Here is a 20555-nt window from a genome sequence, read left to right on the forward strand (position 1 = left end):
GAACAGAAAGATCTTCAACCAAGCAAATATATAATTACCACTTTACAGGACAAACTGAAAAACTAGGGGCCAAAGCCTCCAAATTTGTACCCCATCTCCATGTTCAGGGATTAAGATAATCTCGGATTTAATGTTGGGATGCAAATAAACTGATGTATACCACAGGATCAAAATTGGATATTTTCCCCTGGGTTTCTTTTTTTCCATATTTTTATTGCATTTTTATTTACATATTTTGTGGCAGATGCCTTATTTTTGTTTTTCAGAGCTCCCAGTTACACACATGTGAGCATACCTGTGTGTCGCAGTTACACGCATGTGAGCATACCTGTGTGTCTTGTTTATTTTATTCATATTTTATTTTTAAATAAAGCAGCCCCTTAGATGTTTTAGCAGCCCCTCCTGACCTCCTGAGCCCCAGATGGGGCAAGTTGAGTTTGGGTGGGTTTGGTAAAGTACTAAGCACGACTCTGCAGTGATTTTCCTTGTTATTGAGCCCCTGCCCTAGTGGAGCTTACAACTCTACAGTCGAAACTCATTTCATACTATAAGTAGGACTGTGGGAGAATGCCTCAGCCTGGCAAGCCAGACATCTTCCTGGCTGTAAGCCACCATGAGACTCCATACTGGGCCTTATTCAGTAACTGATTGTGCCTCACAGGAGCTCCAGGGCCATCTAGTGCTGCACTGCAATGGATAGCTGATGCAATGCTAGATCACTGAAAGTCTGTTCTTCTAACACTGCAAGGTCTTGGGATAACCCTACACAGCTCTTAGGAAAAGTAGATCCCTGTACAACAAATGCGCATCTTCTAAATAAATAATACCAGAATTTGGAACATAAATAATAAATCAAAATTAAGGTTGACTAATTGGAGCCATTCATTTGAGTGAGTCCCTAACATTAAATAATTAATGCTCTGGCAGAAAATATCACTTTTTCCTCTCCTGCAGTTGTGCTGGATTATGATTCAGTCTCTTTTGAGTCACACTGACTTTGGCCACAAATGTGGTCACTCCCCACTTTATTTAAAAACACCGTCAAAATAGCAATTTCAATTTATACCTTTGCGGCTATATTTTCACAAATCTGTTTGTGATGTTGAAGCTTGTTTCATATCTGCTCTAGGCTTTCATTTAAACCTAGCATCAAGTACAGCAGCACCACTGGAATTATACGGCAGTACCCCTGGACTTAATCAGCAAAAGCCCACCCCTGGAGAATTACACAGCACAGAAGACATGCAACAGCAACCCTCAACTTAAACAGCAGTGGGGCAGCACCCCTGGACTCATAGGGCAGAAGGGCAGCACCCCATATAGGGCAGCACCCCTGGAATGATGTGACAAAGAAAAGATGTGCAAGATGGAATTGTCCTTGGACCCTCTCATCCACCCTTATATTGTATAAACAGGACATGCACACTTTAACAAACCAATAATTTCAGTGACAGGGTCTGCCACAAGACTGTGGCTGAAATGATTGGTTTGTTTGGGCCCCCACCAAAAAAAAGCAAGTAATCTCTCCTTGCACAAGCTGGCTCTACAGTGGCAAGATGTCATCTTCATCCTCAGATTCCCCCTCACTTCAGTGCTTACATTCTCATCCTCACAGAGAAATAATATTCAAACAAAACCACATCATTTAGGTGTCAGTGGACTGCTTAAGCTATTACCCAAAGTTTCTGAACTTGACAAAGACTTATGATGAATGCACTGCAGGTGACGTATAAGGAAGGATGTTCCTAGGTGGTTAACATCCTTATCCTGGCTTATTCTGGCAAAAGGCAACAGATGGTTTGAACCCTGTTGTCCAGATTTGTGGGGAAATAATTCCACACCAAAGAGGTAGCTTTTTTTGTATTTTGCTCAGGCATGACAATGGGCTTTTCTCTAACATCCAAAAGGGAATCTGGGGTTCACTTAGTAAGATGGGGTATAGATGGGGTCCAAAGGAGCTGGTGCACTTTAAATCTTCAAACAGGGTGTGCTGGCTCATCCCCTCTATGCCCCCTTCCACAGCCAGTTTAGAAAAATGTGCCCTCAGGAGAGGATGCATACTCTGGAGTGCCAGGGTTTTTTTTTTTCAATTTGTTTTAAACTTTTATTTATTTCAGGTAGGCTGTCTGGGCAACAGCATACCTACATCGAGGGACTTAGGGGGGACGGAAGCCGACCTCAGGTGCCTGAGCCTATCCCCTCTGACAGGACATCAGTCCTGAAGTGCAGTGTACCGCATGGCATTGCACCATAGCGCAAACGCCCACAACACACTGCACACCCCTGAGCAGCCTGAAGATGATGGTGAGTGACAAACGGGGGCAGGCATATGGACACTCCCTGGGGTTATTCCATAGCCCCCTCACCCACGTAGACTGGCAGCAATTAGTGAAAACAGGTGTTTGGGGCCTGATTTTACACTTTTGGGAGACTTTGGCCAGTATAAATAAATGAAAGCTTCGGCGCCATTATAGGATGTGGGACCAGTGGCTTCCTGGTGCAATCCTCTGCATTCCAGCAGCTGCAGCACAATTGGCAGCTCCTCCAGTGACACTCCAGAAACCAGGTTTCTTGGTACAGCAGTGTAAAAGGGGAGAGCCGCTTGATATATGCATTTATAAGCTTCTGTTTTGTGCACAGCTTAAATTGAACATAGTGTAGCCCTGCAGTCTTACGGAGTCTGCTTGGCTTTTGTACTGGTCCCTCCTAGCTGAGTCTCTTTCACACATACCAGTCCTGGCAAGCTTGCTTGCACTTTGTCTGTGTGTTTGTGTGTGTGTGTGTGTGGGGGTTTTTGGTCTCCTTTCAACATGGTGAAACAGGTACTCTGTATTGTATGCAACACCAGGTTTTCCCCCTCCATTGCTGACTCCCTCACATGTGAGAAAAAAGTATTTCTGGAGCTAGTGCATTAAAGGAACCAGGGGATAGGAAAATAGAAAGTACACTGAAGTCTATTTCCGTGGCAGCAGGAGCGTCCCAGAGACCTGTTGTTGTAGGCTGTTGGATGACATATGCCATTCATCCATTATGTTTCCTTCTCTATGCTTATGTCACGTTGTTTTCTTTTTTCTTCTTTACTCTTTTCTTTTTTCTGTCTGAGATCTGTGGTTTTTGGAAACAATTTTCTTGTGAATTATGTACTGATATACTTGGCAATATAGATGAATCTTATTCTGACTCTGGCTGGTCAGATTCAGTAGGGCTTAACAGGTGACAAGTTCTTAGTAGAAATGGTGGTGCTGGTGGAAAATATTTAGGATACTGCAAGTGTCCTTTGTGACTCTATCAAGGATATAGGTGCTATCACTTGATGACCACTACCATGCTGGTTTCTGCACGCAGAGACTTGTGGTTGCGTCAATGGGTAGTGGATGCGGAATCATAGCATAGTGTGGAAGCTCTACCTTTCAGATGAGATTGGCTATTTGGGGGTGAGTTAGACACATGGATTTCAAAAGCTACAGCAGGGAAATCCACATATCTCCCCTCTGTGGCTCCATCAGCCAGATGTTCTTACCTGGGTCCCTCCATGCAGTCCTTTAGGACCACAAGGTTTAAGTCAAGAGTCAGAAGCACCTCAAATGCTGTGAGAGGCACCAGCGGTAAGACACAAAAATCTGCCACTGCAGAGTCACAAGAACTCTGCCTCCACCAAGGCCTCAGTATGACGGTGTCTCTCCATCCCTGGGGGATCTTGAGGTGGGAGCTCGGTTACGTCACTTCAGTTGTATTTGGTACAGCTCCAGCCAGGATGCCTGGGTAAAAGATCTGATCTCACAGGGCTGCAAACTGGTGTTCAACAGTGCTCCATCCATCTCACAGATATTTCAGATCAAGCTTGCCAGCTTTAGAGGAAACTCAAGTTATGCTACAGGAGGCCATTTCAAAATTGGTTTAGACCCAGGTCATTGTTCCAGTTCCACTACAGCAGCAGTGAGAGGGATACTATTCAAACCTGTTTGTGGTATCGAAGCCAAACAGTTCTGTACGGCCCATTTTGAATCTAATATCCTTAAACCCTTATCTGCGGGTTTTCAAACTCAAGATGGAATCCGTGCAAGCAGTGATCTCAGGTATGGAAGAAGGGGAGTTCCTGGTATCTCTGTATATAAGGGATGCTTACCTCCATATTCCAATATGGCCATTCCATCAGGCTTACCTCAGGTTTGGTCTGCTGACTGATCACTACCAATTCCAGGCACTACCCTTTGGTCCCTCCACAGCGCCAAGGGTCTTCACAAAGGTGATGGCAGAAAGGATGTTTCAGCTTCGTGTTCAGGGGTTCAGCATTGTTCCTTACCTGGATGATCTTTTGATAAAATCAAGATTCAGGAATCGTCTATTGACCAATATCAGCCTCACTATACAGCTACTGTCACACCATGGGTGGATTCTCAGTTTGCAAAAATCATACCTCGAGCTGACTCAACGGCTTCTGTTACTGGGAATGATTCTGGACACAGTGGCACAGAAGGTTGTCCTCCCAGCGGACAAAGTGAGGATGCTTCAGGAAATGGTCCAAAGGTTCTAAAACCAAATTGGGTTTCCATCCATCTTTGCATATGCCTCTTAGGAAAAATGGTGGCCTCATATGAGGCAGTCCAATACAGAAGGTTACATGCCAGGACCTTCCAACTAGAAGTTTTGAACAAGTGGTCAGGGTCGCATCTGCAGATACATCAGATCACACGTCTATCACCTCAGGCCAGGATGTCTCTCATGTTGTGGCTGCAGTTCTCCAATCTGGTGGAAGGTCGGAGCTTCATGATTTGGATTGGATTCTCCCAACCATGGACGCGAGTCTGAAAGGTTGGTGTGCTGTCACCCAAGGGGAGCAGTTCCAGGGCAGGTGGTCAACCCACGAGGCCCTTCTTCCGATAAGCATTCTGGAATTCTGGACAATCTACAATGCTCTGCTTCAGGCCTATAATCAGCTTCAGAATTAGGCCATTCAGGTTCAATCAGACAATGCCACGGGTCTGGGACTCAGGGTCGACAACAAAAAGGTCGACACACCTTAGGTCGACGACAATTGGTCGACACACCTTAGGTCGACATGGACAAAGGGTCGACATATAGAAAAGGTCGACAGGAACACGGTCGACATGGAAAAAGGTCGACATATAGAAAAGGTCGACAGGAACAAGGTCGACATGTAACAAGGTCGACATGAGTTTTTTATGTTTTTTTGGTGTCGTTTTCTTCGTAGAGTGACCGGGAACCCCAATTAGTGCACCGCGTCCCCTCGCATGGCTTGCTTCGCTCGCCATGCTTCGGGCATGGTGCCTTCGCTTCGCTCGGCACAGATTACCGTTCCAATCGTAGTCCACGTGGATTGTTAAGTATGAAAAGGTTCCAAAAAAGAAAAAAATCGTGAAAAACTCATGTCGACCTTTTTCCATGTCGACCTTGTTCCTGTTGACCTTTTGTCCATGTCGACATTTTGTCCATGTCGACCTAAGGTGTGTCAACCAATTGGCATCGACCTAAGGTGTGTCGACCTTTTTGTTGTCGACCTGGAGTCCAGATACCCAATGCCACAGTGGTAGCATACATCAACCAACAAGGAGGAACAAAGAGCAGAGCTTGCATGTGAGAGGTGTCAAAGATACTCCTCTGGGCAGAAAGAAATGCAAAGGCAATATCAGCCATATTCATTTGGGAGTAGACATCTGGGTGGCGGACTTAAGTTGATGTGACCTCCACCAGGGAGAGTGGGGCTTCCACCCAAAGGTCTTTCAACAGATCGCGAACCAGTGGGGTTGTCCGCAGATCAATCTGATGGCATCATGGCTCAACAATAAGCTTTGGCGGTATTGTTTAAGGGCCAGGGACCCTCAGGCAACAGCAGTGGACATACTGATGATGCTGTGGTTTTACCTGTTGGTATACTTGTTCCCTCCGATCCTGTTGCTACCAAGGGTGCTAAAGAGAATCATAAGGGAAAGAGTTCAGGCAAATCTGATTGCCCCCAATTGGCCTAAAAGAGTTTGGTACACAGACCTTCTGGCCATGTCAAAAGAAGATCCTTGGCCTCTGCCAATGCAAGAAGATCTTCAGCAAGGGCCATTAGTCTATCCGGACTTACGGTGGCTTTGTTTGATGGCATGGCGGTTGGATGGAACATTCTAGCTTATAAAGTTATTCCGGGCAAGGTTATTGCAACCATGATTCAGGCCAGGATGGCAGTGACGTCAAAACACTATCATGATATCTGGAAAAGATATGGCTCATGGTGCGAATGCCAAAAGTTCTCCCCTGTGGATTTCAACCTGGGTCGGTTCTTATGTTTCCTACAGGCTAGAGTGGACATGGGCCTACTGTACGTAATGGCTCCATTAAAGTTTAGATCTCGGCATTGGCAATTTTCTTGAAGAAGTTGGATGCATTGCCGGAAGTACAGACTTACTTGCAAGGTGTCCTTCATATACATCCTCCCTTTGTGCCCTGGGACTTGAACGTGGTTCCGGACTTTCTACAGTCCTACTGGTTTCAACCATTGATGATGGTAGAAGACAAGTACCTTACATGGAAGACAGTGATGCTACTGGCCGAAGCTTCGGCTAGGCGAGTTTCGGTGTTAGGGGCCTTATCATGCAAGAGCCCCTATTTAGTCTTTTATGAGGACAGAGTGGAGCTCAGGACTTGCCAGCAGTTTCTGGAGGTGGTTTTGGCATTTCATCTGAATCAACCAATTGTGGTTCCGGCCAATTCAGACACTTCTTCTAATCCAGTGACATTGGATGTGGTGAGAGCCTTGAAGATTTATGTCAAGAGGACAGCTCAGGTCAGAAAGACAGATTCAGGACCAGCATACTTATACCAGCATACAGGACCAGTATACCAGCATACAAGACCAGTATACTTTTATTTTAACAACAGCACCCCTGTATTTTTACAGCCTATAGGACCAGTGTACCTTCATTTTAAAAAGCAACACTTCTGTATTTTTACAGCATACAGGACCAGTGTACTTTTATTTTAATAACAGAAACCCTGTATTTTTACAGCATACAGGACCAGAGTACATTGATTTTCCCTGCACCCCAGAATTGTTACAGCATACAAAACAGGGTCAGTGTACTTTTATTTTAACAACAGCACTCCAGAATTCTTACGGCATACAAGACAGGGCCAGTGTACATTTATTGTACTGCACCCCAGCATTTTTGCAGCATACAAGACAGGGCCAGTGAACATTTATTTTATTGCATCCCAGAATTTTTACAGCAAACAGTACCAGTGTACTTTTATATTAACAGAACCCCCCTGTATTTTTACAGAATACAGGTCCAGTATACTTTTATTTTAACAACAACACCCCTGTACTTTTACAGCATATAGGACCAGTGTACTTTCATTTTAACAGCAGCACCCCTTTATTTTTACAGCATATAGGACCAGTGTACTTTCATTTTACTATACAAGACAGGGCCAGAATATATATATATATATATATATATATATATATATATTTTTTTTACTGCACCTCTGAATTTTTACAGCATACAAGACAGGGCCAGCACCTCTGTATTTTCACTGCATATAGGAGTACAGTGCCCCTGCCCCCTGTACAAAACAGTGACAGCCAGGACAGCAACAACACCCATGTACAGCTGCATCACCCCTAACAGCACATGAAACACTAGTGACAGTCAGGACAGCACCTATAACAGCACGGGTACACCACAGTGATAGGAGCAGCACCAATACAGAGCACACACTGACCCCACCCAAAGCCACCACCCACAGAGAGAGACAGAAGTCTGTCAGGGCCAGTGAACATTTATTTTACTGCACCCCAGAATTTTTACAGCAAACAGGACCAATGTACTTTTATTTTAACAGAACCCCCCTGCATTTTTACAGAATACAGCACCAGTATACTTTTATTTTAACAACAGCACCCCTGTATTTTTACAGCATATAGGACCAGTGTACTTTCATTTTAACAGCAGCACCCCTTTATTTTTACAGCATATAGGACCAGTGTACTTTCATTTTACTAGCAGCACCCCTGTATTTTTACAGCATACAGGACCAGTGTACTTTCATTTTAACAGCAGCACCCCTGTATTTTTACAGCATACAGGACCAATGTACTTTAATCTTAACAACAGCAACCCTGTACTTTTACAGCATACAGGAACAGTATACATTGATTTTCACTGCATCCCAGAATTTTTACAGCAAAAAGAACAGGACCAGTGTACATTTATTTTAACAACAGCACCCCAGAATTTTTGCAGCATACAAGACAGTGCCAGTGTACAATTATTTTACTGCACCCCAGAATTTTTGTAGCATACAAGACAGGGCCAGTGTATGTATATATATATATATATATATATATATACACACACACACACACACCAACAGTAGCGGCACTCCAGGACAGCCAATAGATTCAAAATATCTGTGTCGTTTTATTGTTTTATAGGTATACAGGTGGAGTGCCGGACCCAACTATACTATATATATATATATATATATATATATATTTTACTGCACCCCTGAATTTTTACAGCATACAAGACAGGGCCAGCACCCCTGTATTTTCACTGCATATAGGAGGACAGTGCCCCTGCACCCTGTACAAAACAGTGACAGCCAGGACAGCAACAACACCCATGTACAGCTGCATCACCCCTAACAGCACATGAAACACTAGTGACAGTGAGGACAGCACCTTTAACAGCGTGGGTACACCACAGTGACAGGAGCAGCACCCCTACAGAACACACACTGACCCCACCCAAAGCAACCACCCACAGAGAGAGACAGAAGTCTGTCAGGGCCAGTGAACATTTATTTTACTGCACCCCAGAATTTTTACAGCAAACAGTACCAGTGTACTTTTATTTTAACAGAACCCCCCTGTATTTTTACAGAATACAGGACCAGCATACTTTTATTTTAACAACAGCACCCCTGTAATTTAACAGCATATAGGACCAGTGTACTTTCATTTTAACAGCAGCACCCCTGTATTTTTACAGCATACAGTACCAGTGTACTTTAATTTTCACTGCATCCCAGAATTTTTACAGCATAAAAAACAGTGCCAGTGTACTTTTATTTTAACAGCAGCACCCCAGAATTTTTGCAGCAGACAAGACAGGGCCAGTGTACATTTATTTTACTGCACCCCAGAATTTTTGCAGCATACAAGATAGGGCTAGTGTACATTTATTTTACTGCACCCCTGAATTTTTGTAGCATACAAGACAGGGCCAGTGTATATATATATTTTACTGCACCTCTGAATTTTTACAGCATACAAGCACCCCTGTATTTTCACTGCATATAGGAGGACAGTGCCCCTGCCCCCTATACAAAACAGTGACAGCCAGGACAGCAACAACACCCATGTACAGCTGCATCACCCCTAACAGCACATGAAACACTAGTGACAGTCAGGACAGCACCTATAACAGCACGGGTACACCACAGTGATAGGAGCAGCACCATTACAGAGCACACACTGACCCCACCCAAAGCCACCACCCACAGAGAGAGACAGAAGTCTGTCTCCCTCACTTTCCAAGCCCGGAGTGAAAATGGCAGGGACACACAGCTGTTTATATGGGATCCAAAACCCATGAGAATCTGACAGCAGGATGATGATGTTTTGCTTCATTCTGGTTTCTGAGTCTGGTGGGAAGTCTCGAGCCGATCTCGGATTCTGGCTCAGAATGGGATGTTCAGGGGGGTTTGGTTCTCTGAGAAATGAACCCACTCACTATTGATGTTATTAGTATTATGATCTGTATAAAATATGGGATTAATATAGAAAGATACAGCCTTGACAAAGGGACCAGGTTGCTCTGAAATGCGTTGGCATTACCCTGCAGTGCCACCATCTACATACGAATACTTTGGAATGATCTTGCTGTGAATTAATTGCTGGGTGCCTGAAGCAGGGGGATTTTCCCTAGGTACCTTGCCTTTCAACACCTGCGGCACCACCTACCTTTATCAGTATGATCCATTTCCATCTCATCTTTTCTCATGTATTTTATCTTGTCAGATGTTTTTTGATTGTGTTGACTGTTTGGAATAAATGTACATAATATTTTTACTATTTACTATTGAGTCTGGCAATTGGTGTACTTTAAAAATACACCTAGAGTGATATTTCCTTCTGGATTAAGGTTTCTGTTACTCAGAAAACTAAATAAGGATCAGTGATAGATAGGGAGAGTCACCATTGAATACAAATACTTATGTTAACTGGGAGCTTGTTTAGGGAAGCTCCAGTACTCTTCCTGGATTCCTAAAGATCCAGATTACCGCGCAGTTACCCACCCCATCCCCCCTTTTGTACAATATAGAAATATTCTGCACTGCTTTGACATATAGACCCCATAGTATTTATATATAAATATGTTTATACAATTCACAAATAGAAAGTGTCACAGTAACATAACACCAAAATACACCACAGTCTCTAGGAACCCAGAAAACATGACTGGCAAAGGCGCTGGTAAATTTTGTATGTTTCATATCCTTTAAGACGTGTCAAAAAGTAGCAATTTTATCATAAAGGGTTTAATTGCCAATTTTCTGCATTTGCTCTCTGAATGTATGTGTAAATATTCTGTGACCAAAAAAACATAATTACATGTGTATGTTGCATCTCAGGCATCTTGTAGATCTGTCCAAATCAAAAATTATATTATTTAATTGTCAGGCACAATAACGTAGGGATGTGGAAAAGTAGCATTATCTTATTCATATGCAATCCAATGTAATGAAGTATCTTCGCAGTGTTATTACTTTAGTAAATGCAAAAATCACTTTGTATTTTGCTACGTTTTAAATGGAAAAACATGCCCACACTTTTCGTTTACTGCTTTATTGGGCTGATTCAATTCGACTGATGTTCGGTTGCAATGTGCAGCTGCATATAACACTCAAAATTATTATAAAGCAACATTGCTCATTTTTCTGCGCAAGCTATGGTGATGCAAGGCAAAACTAAAGATGTTGCTATTAGGCTGAGCTGCCATTAAGAGCATTCTGGCAGCACATCTGTCACATTACTCCAAACTGAATAATAATATTTGGCCATTCACATCAGTCCCTGATCCAGTGGGGCCTACAGTATATATTCCATACCACATGTACACGCACACACATTCACATTAAGGGAATAATTCAGAGTTGATCGCAGCAGCAAATTTGTTATCAGTTGGGCAAAAGCTTGTGCACTGCAGGGGGGGCAGATATATAAGATTTGCAGAGAGAGTTAGGTTTGGGTGGGTTATTTTGTTTCTGTGCAGGGTAAATACTGGCTGCTTTATTTTTTCACTGCAATTTAGATTTCAGTTTGAACACACCCCACCCAAATCTAATGAAGTTTCTTCACTCCCCCCGTCACCCGGCTGCATTGAAGTACAGGCAAATATGGACGAGATCGTCCATATTGGCCTGCATGTGCAGCCGACGGGGGACCAGCGATGAACGAGCGCGGGGCCGAGCATCGTTCATCGCGGGAGCCTCCCCACTCAAAGATATGAACGGTATCTCGTTCATTTATGAACGAGATCGTTCATATCTTTGGCTGATGTCAGCCAGTGTGTAGGGCCCTTTACTCTCTGCAACTTCACACTGCAACTCACACAGTGCTTATATTATTAACACTGTGACACAGCATCTGCTGAGCATTATTGTAACAAAGGCCAAATATAAATGGATTCTGTACTTAAAGATTGGTAAATGGATAGGGACTGCTGCTCCTACGATTAATCACTTAAAAATGAAAGACAACAGCAAGTCATTACCCCAATTGCATGGATTATGTCTAAAGCAGTCCTTTTTAACAGCTGATTGCAGAGATTGTAGGCTGTGCAGGCAACCCACTAGGTATTCCAGTGCTGCAGGTATAGTAGTTCAGGTTGATAGTTAGCAAAGTCCCATTAGTGAATATCTCAGTCCATATCAAGATCCAGTTGGCAGATACATGTTGCATTACCAAAAGAGTGGCAAGGTAATAATATATCTCTTCTAATGATCATTTTGGAGCCAAACAGATGCCTCCCTGATATTATTGTGTGATGAATAAGTACTTGCCTGTATTTCTCAGCATTGAGGACATCATTAGTCCTGACCAAATACCCCACTTCATTTGCTGAAATGCAGCCCCAAATTTGCAAGGAACCTTCACCATACTTCACTGTTGCCTGCAGACACTCATTATTGTAGCGGTCTTCAGCCCTTTGGCAAATAAACTTCTTCTGTTATAGCCAAATATTTCAAATTTTAATTCATCAGTCCAGAGCACCTGCTGCTATTTTTTTGCACCCCAGTTCCTATGTTTTTATGCATAGTTGAGTCACTTAGCCTTGTTTCCATGTCAAAGGTATGGCTTTTTGGCAGCAATACTTCCATGAAGACCACTTCTGGCCAGACTTCTCAGAACAGTAGATGGGTATACATGGGTCTCGCTGATTTTTGCCAGTTCTGAGCAGATGGCATTGCTGAACATCTTTTGATTTTGAAGTGAAGTAAGCATGATGTGTCTTTCATCTGATGCACTAAATTTCTTTGGCTGACCACTACGTCTTCCAATTTTTTTTCTGCAGCAGGACAATGACCTCAAACATACAGTCAATGTCTTAAAGAACTATCTTCAATGTAAAGAAGAACAAAAAGTCTTGGAAGTGATAATATGGCACCCACAGAGCCCTGATCTCAAAAACATCCAGTCTGTCTTTGATTACATGAAGAGACAGAAGGATTTGAGCAAGTCTACATCCTCAGAAGATATGTGTTTAGTTCTCCAAGTTGTTTGGAACCATCTCCCTGCCGAGTTCCTTCAAAAACTGTGTCTACAGTAATTAAACCTTTCTGGGTCTTCACTTGGAGCATATATATGAAGTCAACCCTGCTCTTTAGGAATGTATTACATTTTTACACACACATACTGTTACTTTATGTTTTTAGCAAGCTGATGACGACAGCTGCATATTTGTGCAGATGAGTCTAAGCTTAAAGTTGCCCATGTCCTAGGATATGTGCAACTATAAATAGTCATGTAAATGTAAGTCTATGGATGAATATCTAAGGGAACACAAAAGACAGAAGTTTACCTTTAACTTTAAAACTGGCATGGAATGTTTTGTATAACCAGTGTTAATACTGACAGTACATGGGTAATGCAAAGTATAAGTATCAGGGGACTTGTTATACTGTACTATAATTTACTTTAAGTGCCTTAAAAACATTAAGAAGTTGAAGAATGGCCCTTTTGCAAGTGTTCTCTAGGGTATACCACTGACTGGTGAAGAAGTCACTTGTCTGATATATTGAGCACATTAAAGACTCAGGTAAAAGACGGCACAGAGGATGACAATTGGATCAAAAATTACCTTATTACACAGTGGTCAACCTGCCAAGGGGATATAATTTATTAATTATACATTACTTTATCATGTGTACAATTGCAATGAACTCTTTGGGTGCCCCTTAGAATTTTTTTCATCTCTCCATTGAAAATCCAACCATTGAGTGTAACACTTTGAGGAGGTGGCAAAATTGTTCTTATAAAGACCACTGCAACCAACTCTTTAGCCAAGAAAAAAGTGTTTGCTGTCACAAAACTGGCATTTTCATTCATATTGAAATCACAGTGGTGAAAAGCGGTGAAAATAAAGTTCACACAAGTGGAGATAAAGAAAAATGGATATTGTGCTGTGATACGTTTCCTTTTTAAAAATAACCCCCAAATGTAATGTAATGTAATGTGACTGTAAAAAACATATGCTCAAGATACTGTACAGAGCAAAAACATAATTGACAGAGGCAGATATCTGTATAACTCCATAAGAATACTCAGTTTCCAAACTGTGCTCTGATTTTAAACTAAGCACTTCATTAATGTTTGACAGTAATTAACTGTATTATAGAGAAATAATTCACATACATCTTACAAACAGTGAAAATCATTAAAACAAATCCTCAAACTATGGCTTCAAAGCAATTCAATGTCATGTTTGTGTAAACCAGAAACAGAACCTGGATATATTAATTAGTTGTTCCCAAGATACTATCATAATATAAGGCCTTTAATCAATATAAATGTTCAAATCCCCCGCTAAACCCTCCTTTAATAGTGAGAACTAAATTAAACTGTCAAGGCCATGTAATTGTCTTTCCTTTCAGTAAAACTCTGATCACTGGAGCTTCAGAAAATAACAATGATAAATATCTCCTTTACAGGCATTTCAGTTTTTACAGTATTGCAAGTTCAATATGAAGAAAGAAGTTAGTGAGTCTGATCGATCACCTGATAAAAAAAATTCAGGAATGGTAATAAGTTGTCTGTTGCTGTGAGATTTATTTTGTCACTTTTTATTTTGTCAAAGAAAAAAGATCTAACTAGTTTCAGTAATACATAGGGAATGCAAAAATTCGAAACGGCACTCACAGTCAGCATAAAGCCTTGATTGTATTGTCAGCCATTGCTTTATCAACAAAGCCCATAATGTTGATATTGGATTACTGTACTGTTAGACCATGAAAAAAGAAGGATAAATCACAAAGTGGGCCTGATTCTATGTTTTATACACTAAACAATAGCAGCTACATTAATTGTTGCCACCACTACTGCTAATTTATGCTAATGCTGCAAAAGGCTTCTTCACTGGTCCACCTCACCACACTTCATACATCTACCCCGTTGTGTAATAATGAGTCTTATTCATGTCCCGATAGACCTGAGTCGCATAGCGCACAGTACTGATGTATGATACTTTGCGCATGCACCAGACCCGTAATGTCCATGTGCAATACGGGTCTGTGATGGCAGACACAAGGTGGCATCAGACTGTCAGTGACTGCCACCACCATTGTGGGGGAGAGACAAAGTCAGGATCTCCATTAGAGGATTGAGATTTCATGGCCTCTTGATAGCTTCTGTGACCCCATGGGTCATGCAGCCTGCCGATGGTGTTGGAGATAATATGATACTGCATCCTCGGAGGTATGATGTATCCTGTTGCATTACTATATTAGATCCATCGCTACTGCCTCTGTAAGCAGCAGCAATAGCTACTCTGTACACATATAAATAAGGTCCAATATGTGTGGAGGCTTTTAGCTAAGTGTATAGTAATACAGATTAATAAATATAATTTATTTTCTGAACTTGCAAAATACATATTCTCTGGGCACTCTTAATGCACAGTAGTTTGACATTAAGATGTATCCTCAAACACCTAGGGTTAATGCACAATTTGGAACGAGACACCCAGTGCAACTGAGCCTCTCTGAGAGGTGTCCTGTCCTTCTATTTAAATCTTGCATCTTATTCACATCACAGAGATAGCCAAACACCACTCACAGTGTACTAGAGGTGCTGGGCTGTGATTATAAATGCACAGGAATTTATTTTAAACACATGCAAAGTTGCAGAGGAAGCATAGTGCATATTGGCATGAGAAAAAGCCAGGGCCACATCATTAGAACATTTCATATACAGATTAAGACTACTTTGAACAGATATTTACTAGCTTACACTGGGTGACATTTGTAAAGTAGTTTTGTCACTCCAAGTTGTTTTATTTGTACAAATAAGAGGCAAATTTTGAGTAAGAAAGATGCTCAGTGGAGGTGAGTCACCCAAACCTGGTGCACAGAGAGGAGCTGTTTGGCGTGACTAAGCCACAGTGTATGAGGACATACTGTATGTAGTCTTATTCTTAGGAAACATGTAAAGTACCCATGTATGTGTAGAAGTGACCAAATGTGTAAATATTAGGATCTACTGTATTACCAGATTGGTCACACATGTAGGAAGCCACAAAGGATGAATCTGGCTGCTGTGGACTTTGGTCAAATGTTTGTGGCTCGGTTAAAGTAGCGGGCTATTTATTGCACACCAGAGTTGATAGTATGGCACCCCAAAAATGTTTCCATTCGTCTTGGTAACTGTTACACCTCTTGATATGTAAATTAATTTCATTAAGGAAACATCTGTTAAAGTGTTAATGTGTTAGTATCTAACTTCCTCTAGATTACACTTACTTATTATACCTTACTTTTCTGGTCTTTTTAAGTCTATGGTTAGAATGGTACAGTGATACAATAACACAAACAGACATGTTACCTGCAAAAATGCTCTTGCACTGCTTAGAGATGTTAAAGGAAACTTTGCACCTTACATACCTTCCTTATACACTTGCAAAGCACTGCATCTCCACCTATATCTCTTTAACCTCTTTCTATTGCCAAATTTACATACTCCTTTAAACATGTGCTCATGACACTAATAATAAAGAAACCATCTGTTGACTCAGCCTCTCCCAGCTACCACCATAATTCTCTCATCAACTGTGCTTCATATCTACTTGAGCAACTTTTACAACCACCTAGCTATCCTCTCACTCCATTCCTGAGTCTCTAAAATCCAGCTTCGGCCCACATTACAAAAATGATCAATAATCTACTTGTGTCATAGTCTAAACATAATCTCTCCTAATTCATTCTCTTTAACCTCTCTGCTGCTTACTACACTATTGATCATGTTCTTATGCTGCACATCCTTCACTTTATTGACCTTTGTGACATAGTTTATTCCTGGTTCACTTTCTATCAAAATGATACTTGAGGGCTTTTATCACTGGCATAGCCTTCCCTCAACTCCCACTATTTCTTGGGTACCAATCCTAATGGTATGTGGTCTATAGATTTACAGTGTCTAGATAGACAGTCAATATGTTGACACCAAATGGTCAACATGCACTATGGCAACATACTCAAAAGTTCAACATGGTCATTAGGTGAACCTGCAAATGGTCGACAATGTTTATGGTCAACAGGTACAAAAGGTCAACATTCAAATGGTTGACATGCTAATGGTCGACACACATATGGTCAACACAAGTTGTTTTGTTTTTTCTGTAAATGTTCTCAATTTTTTCATACTTTAACATACACGTGGACTATGATGGGGAATAGTAACCTGTGCCGAGCACCGAGTAAGTGCAGTGAGGCAACCTTAACAGTGAACCGTGCCATGCAAGAGGTGCGTTGCACTAATTAGGGTCCCCTGTGCTCTGATGGTCAAAACAACACCCAAAAATTGTGTAAACCTTTTTATGCGTCAACCTTTTGTACCTGTCAACCTTTTCATGTGTTGACTATTCATATGTTGACCCAATGACCATGTCAACATTTTGTCCAAGTTGACCTAATGCATGTCGCCCATTTTGTGTTGACCTATTGATTGTCTATCTAGACACTGTAACTGTATTAAACCGAAACCATTCCAATAGCCTATGTTCTTTGCAAATGTATTAAATCCGGTGAAGTAAATATAAATATGGCAAATGATAATAGAACATTTTATTTTAAGATTATTTTGTATTATATACTTAGCAGATGTACCCCTAAAGATAGCATCTGCTGGGCACCTATGGTTTACTGTTAATTGCAAAAGTAGATTCTGATGGTAGGTCTGGTAGATTAGAGTTATATTGAGTGATGCTACAGTATCTACACCCAGTAGAGGACTTTTTGGCATCTAAAGAATTTTAAAACTACTCACTTAAAGTAACATTTTTAGAACATTACAGACATGCAATAGGTAGGTATCTATGTCCAGATTCAATTGTGGTCATCCATTTGTAAGCTTTTGCTTGAGGTCTTTTATGTAATAATATGCACTGCGATTTGGATATTATACTCCAGAGCAGAGGTTCCCAAACTGTGTGCCGTGGCTCCCTGGGGTGCATCGGGACACTTGCAGGTGTGCCCTGGGTTGGTGGTCCAGGACCAATTCAAATTATTTATGGTCAATATAATAGGCAAAACCAGTGCTGGTGGCTGCCAGTCATAAAATATGTGGCCAAACAGAAGCAAATCTTGTCCCTCACCACACAACTGACCCTAAGGATGACATATAAACGTGATCTACTTAATGTAATATTTCTTTCTAAATTTCTCAATAAGACATTTTTGGCATAGGGGTGCTGTGAAAAAAATTCTGATATTCTAGGGCGCCGTGATTCAAAAAAGTTTGGAAACTACTGCTCCAGAGTAAATCCTGTTTAGGACCAGCCTAACATAACATATGCATTGTATAGGCTGACATCACATCAGGTGAGTAATGTCACTTTGTAAATGACAAGTAAAGTGCACTGCTGTGAATATACTATTAGGATACACTCATAAACCAATGAAAACATAATAAAGCAAGATCAAATTATTTATTGGCCAAAAAGCATTACACATTCTGTATGAACATGTTTATAGAATTGTAAAACACATTTTACTGTTGATTTTCACGGTAGCACTGACTTCCTTTGTTAATGTAGCTCCTTCTACAATAATATGAAAATAAAGCACTTGTGCTTTTTGAATAGGGAACAGTCTTCCTTTACATTTGACTAGCTTTATAGAACCTTAACAAATGAATCCTGAATACATGACAAGCACTTTGATTATTAAAAAACATATAATATTCTGTAATACTTACGCTGACAAACAGGTGGCTTGCCTACATTACTCCATGATCCATCTTCTTGACATACTGCTGTTGATTGTTGACTAGATTGTAATCTGTAGCCTTCATTACATTCATATATCACTTTGCTTCCTAAAGTAAACTCATTTCCAGAAACTGAGCCATTTCCAGGTGGCTGGGCAATTCCACAGGATATAGCTGAAAACATAAATAAATGTGGAGTGTTTTATTCATTATATTTTCTGAAAAAATATACATTCATTTAAATATTATTAGATGTGTAGCGCTTGAAAACTGCATATTGCTTGCTGGTGAAAATTAGCAGCAGAAAGAGATTTTCCATTCATATGTGATTAAATTTAAAGGTCATATTTTCTAGATTGCACTGCTATAGTCAGTAATATTTTAGCATCTTGACTACTCACTTATGTAAATACATGTTTTTCTATTCTCGTTTTAGAAAAACAATAAACTAATATAAAGGGACATATTATGTAAATGTCTTTTATTTTTAAATTAAGTTCATGGAATCATTTTAACCCATTCAGTACCTAGAATGAGTTGTATACTAATTTACCAACAGAATTAAACTTATATGCACAAGTCTATAGGAGAAACATTTTTCTACATGGCATGTTAGTGTTCCTGTTGTCTATCATTTATTACTTAAAATATATGACCCATCGATAGTTTACTGATTTGTAGTTTGCCTATCCAATTTCTTATTATTCATATCCCTCGATCCAAATAGGTAGTTAAATACAATTTTACAAGTTCCCACCATTGGTTACAATGGAGCGCATAGGCGCTACATTGTATCACTGCCGTGTGCTGCCTGACATACACTACAGGAGCACACAGCCAATCAGGAGGGTGCCACAACGTGGCGCTCCCTGATTGGCTGATGGAACGCTCTTAGACAGAAGTCAGGGGGGGTTCCTGGCAGTCGGGGAAAGGGGTCCCATGTGAAAACATGGGGCCCCTTTCAGTGCGTGGTCGGGTGTCCGTTTTTTTATTTTGCAAAGTACGTGGATTACAAATAGAAAAGAAGAGGAACGAACTACACTGGATTATGTGAGTATAATTTTTCCAACAGGTACCCCATGGATTCTACATGGAGAAGAGGACCGACCCTCGTGTGAACATAGGTAAGTATGTGTGTATGGAGGTGTGGATGTATGTATTAAACTTTTACTTTCAAGGTGTGTGTCTTCTGTTTTTACTGGGGTATTTTTTTAGTAGTAGTACTACAGGTACCAGCGGGCCCGGTTTTCCACCGCATGCTGGTACTTGTGGTTCTCCAAGTACCAGCTTGCTGGGGAGGCTTGCTGGGACTTGTAGTATTGCTACTAAAAACAATATTCATTTTTTGACAAAAAGGCTGTCAGCCCCCCATCCGCAGCCCTTGGATGGGGGGACAGCCTCGGGCTTCACCCATGGCCCTTGGGTGGCTGGAGGGGGGGGACCCCTTGATTGAAGGGGTCCCCACTCCTCCAGGGTACCCCATCCAGGGGTGACTAGTTGGGTATGTAATGCCAGGGCCGCAGGGACCAATATAAAAGTGGCCCCCGGCTGTGGCATTATGTATCTGGCTAGTGGAGCCCGGTGCTGGTTTCAGAAATACGGGGGACCCCTATGCTTTTTGTCCCCCGTATTTTTGGAACCAGGACCAGGCGCAGAGCCCGGTGCTGGTTGTTTAAATATGGGGGAACCCCTGTCATTTTTCCCCCCATATTTTTTCAACCAGGACCGGCTCAAAGAGCCCGAGGCTGGTTTTGCTTAGGAGGGGGGACCCCACGCAATTTTTTTTCAGATTTTAGCAATGATTTTTATTTTAATAAAGGTGCACAATGAAGCCCAGCACGGATCTCACAGATCCGGCCGAGATTCATTGTGTTAAAGTCGGCAGTGTTTTACAAGTCACTCACGTAAAACACTACAAAAAAATATGAATGACATCGACATCGGTAAATACGAAAATGCAGAATACGACAGCTTAGTAAATTAGTCGTAATAATTTCAAAAAGTTGCAACTTTACACTTTCGATGTCATTCGTGATTGAACTTTAACCTCTATCGGGAA

The 20555-nt window shown here is 41.3% G+C and overlaps 1 protein-coding gene across 1 annotated transcript in view; it reads right to left on the reverse strand.

Moving 5' to 3' along the window:
* CSMD1 (CUB and Sushi multiple domains 1) overlaps positions 1-20555 on the reverse strand; it is a 2470978-nt gene that overhangs the window by 187167 nt on the left and 2263256 nt on the right. The window contains 1 exon segment of the mRNA XM_063916678.1: positions 18485-18670. Within this exon segment, the coding sequence (XP_063772748.1) occupies positions 18485-18670 (186 nt within the window).

This window comes from Pseudophryne corroboree, chromosome 4, assembly GCF_028390025.1.
Source record: "Pseudophryne corroboree isolate aPseCor3 chromosome 4, aPseCor3.hap2, whole genome shotgun sequence".
NCBI classification, from domain to species: domain Eukaryota; kingdom Metazoa; phylum Chordata; class Amphibia; order Anura; family Myobatrachidae; genus Pseudophryne; species Pseudophryne corroboree.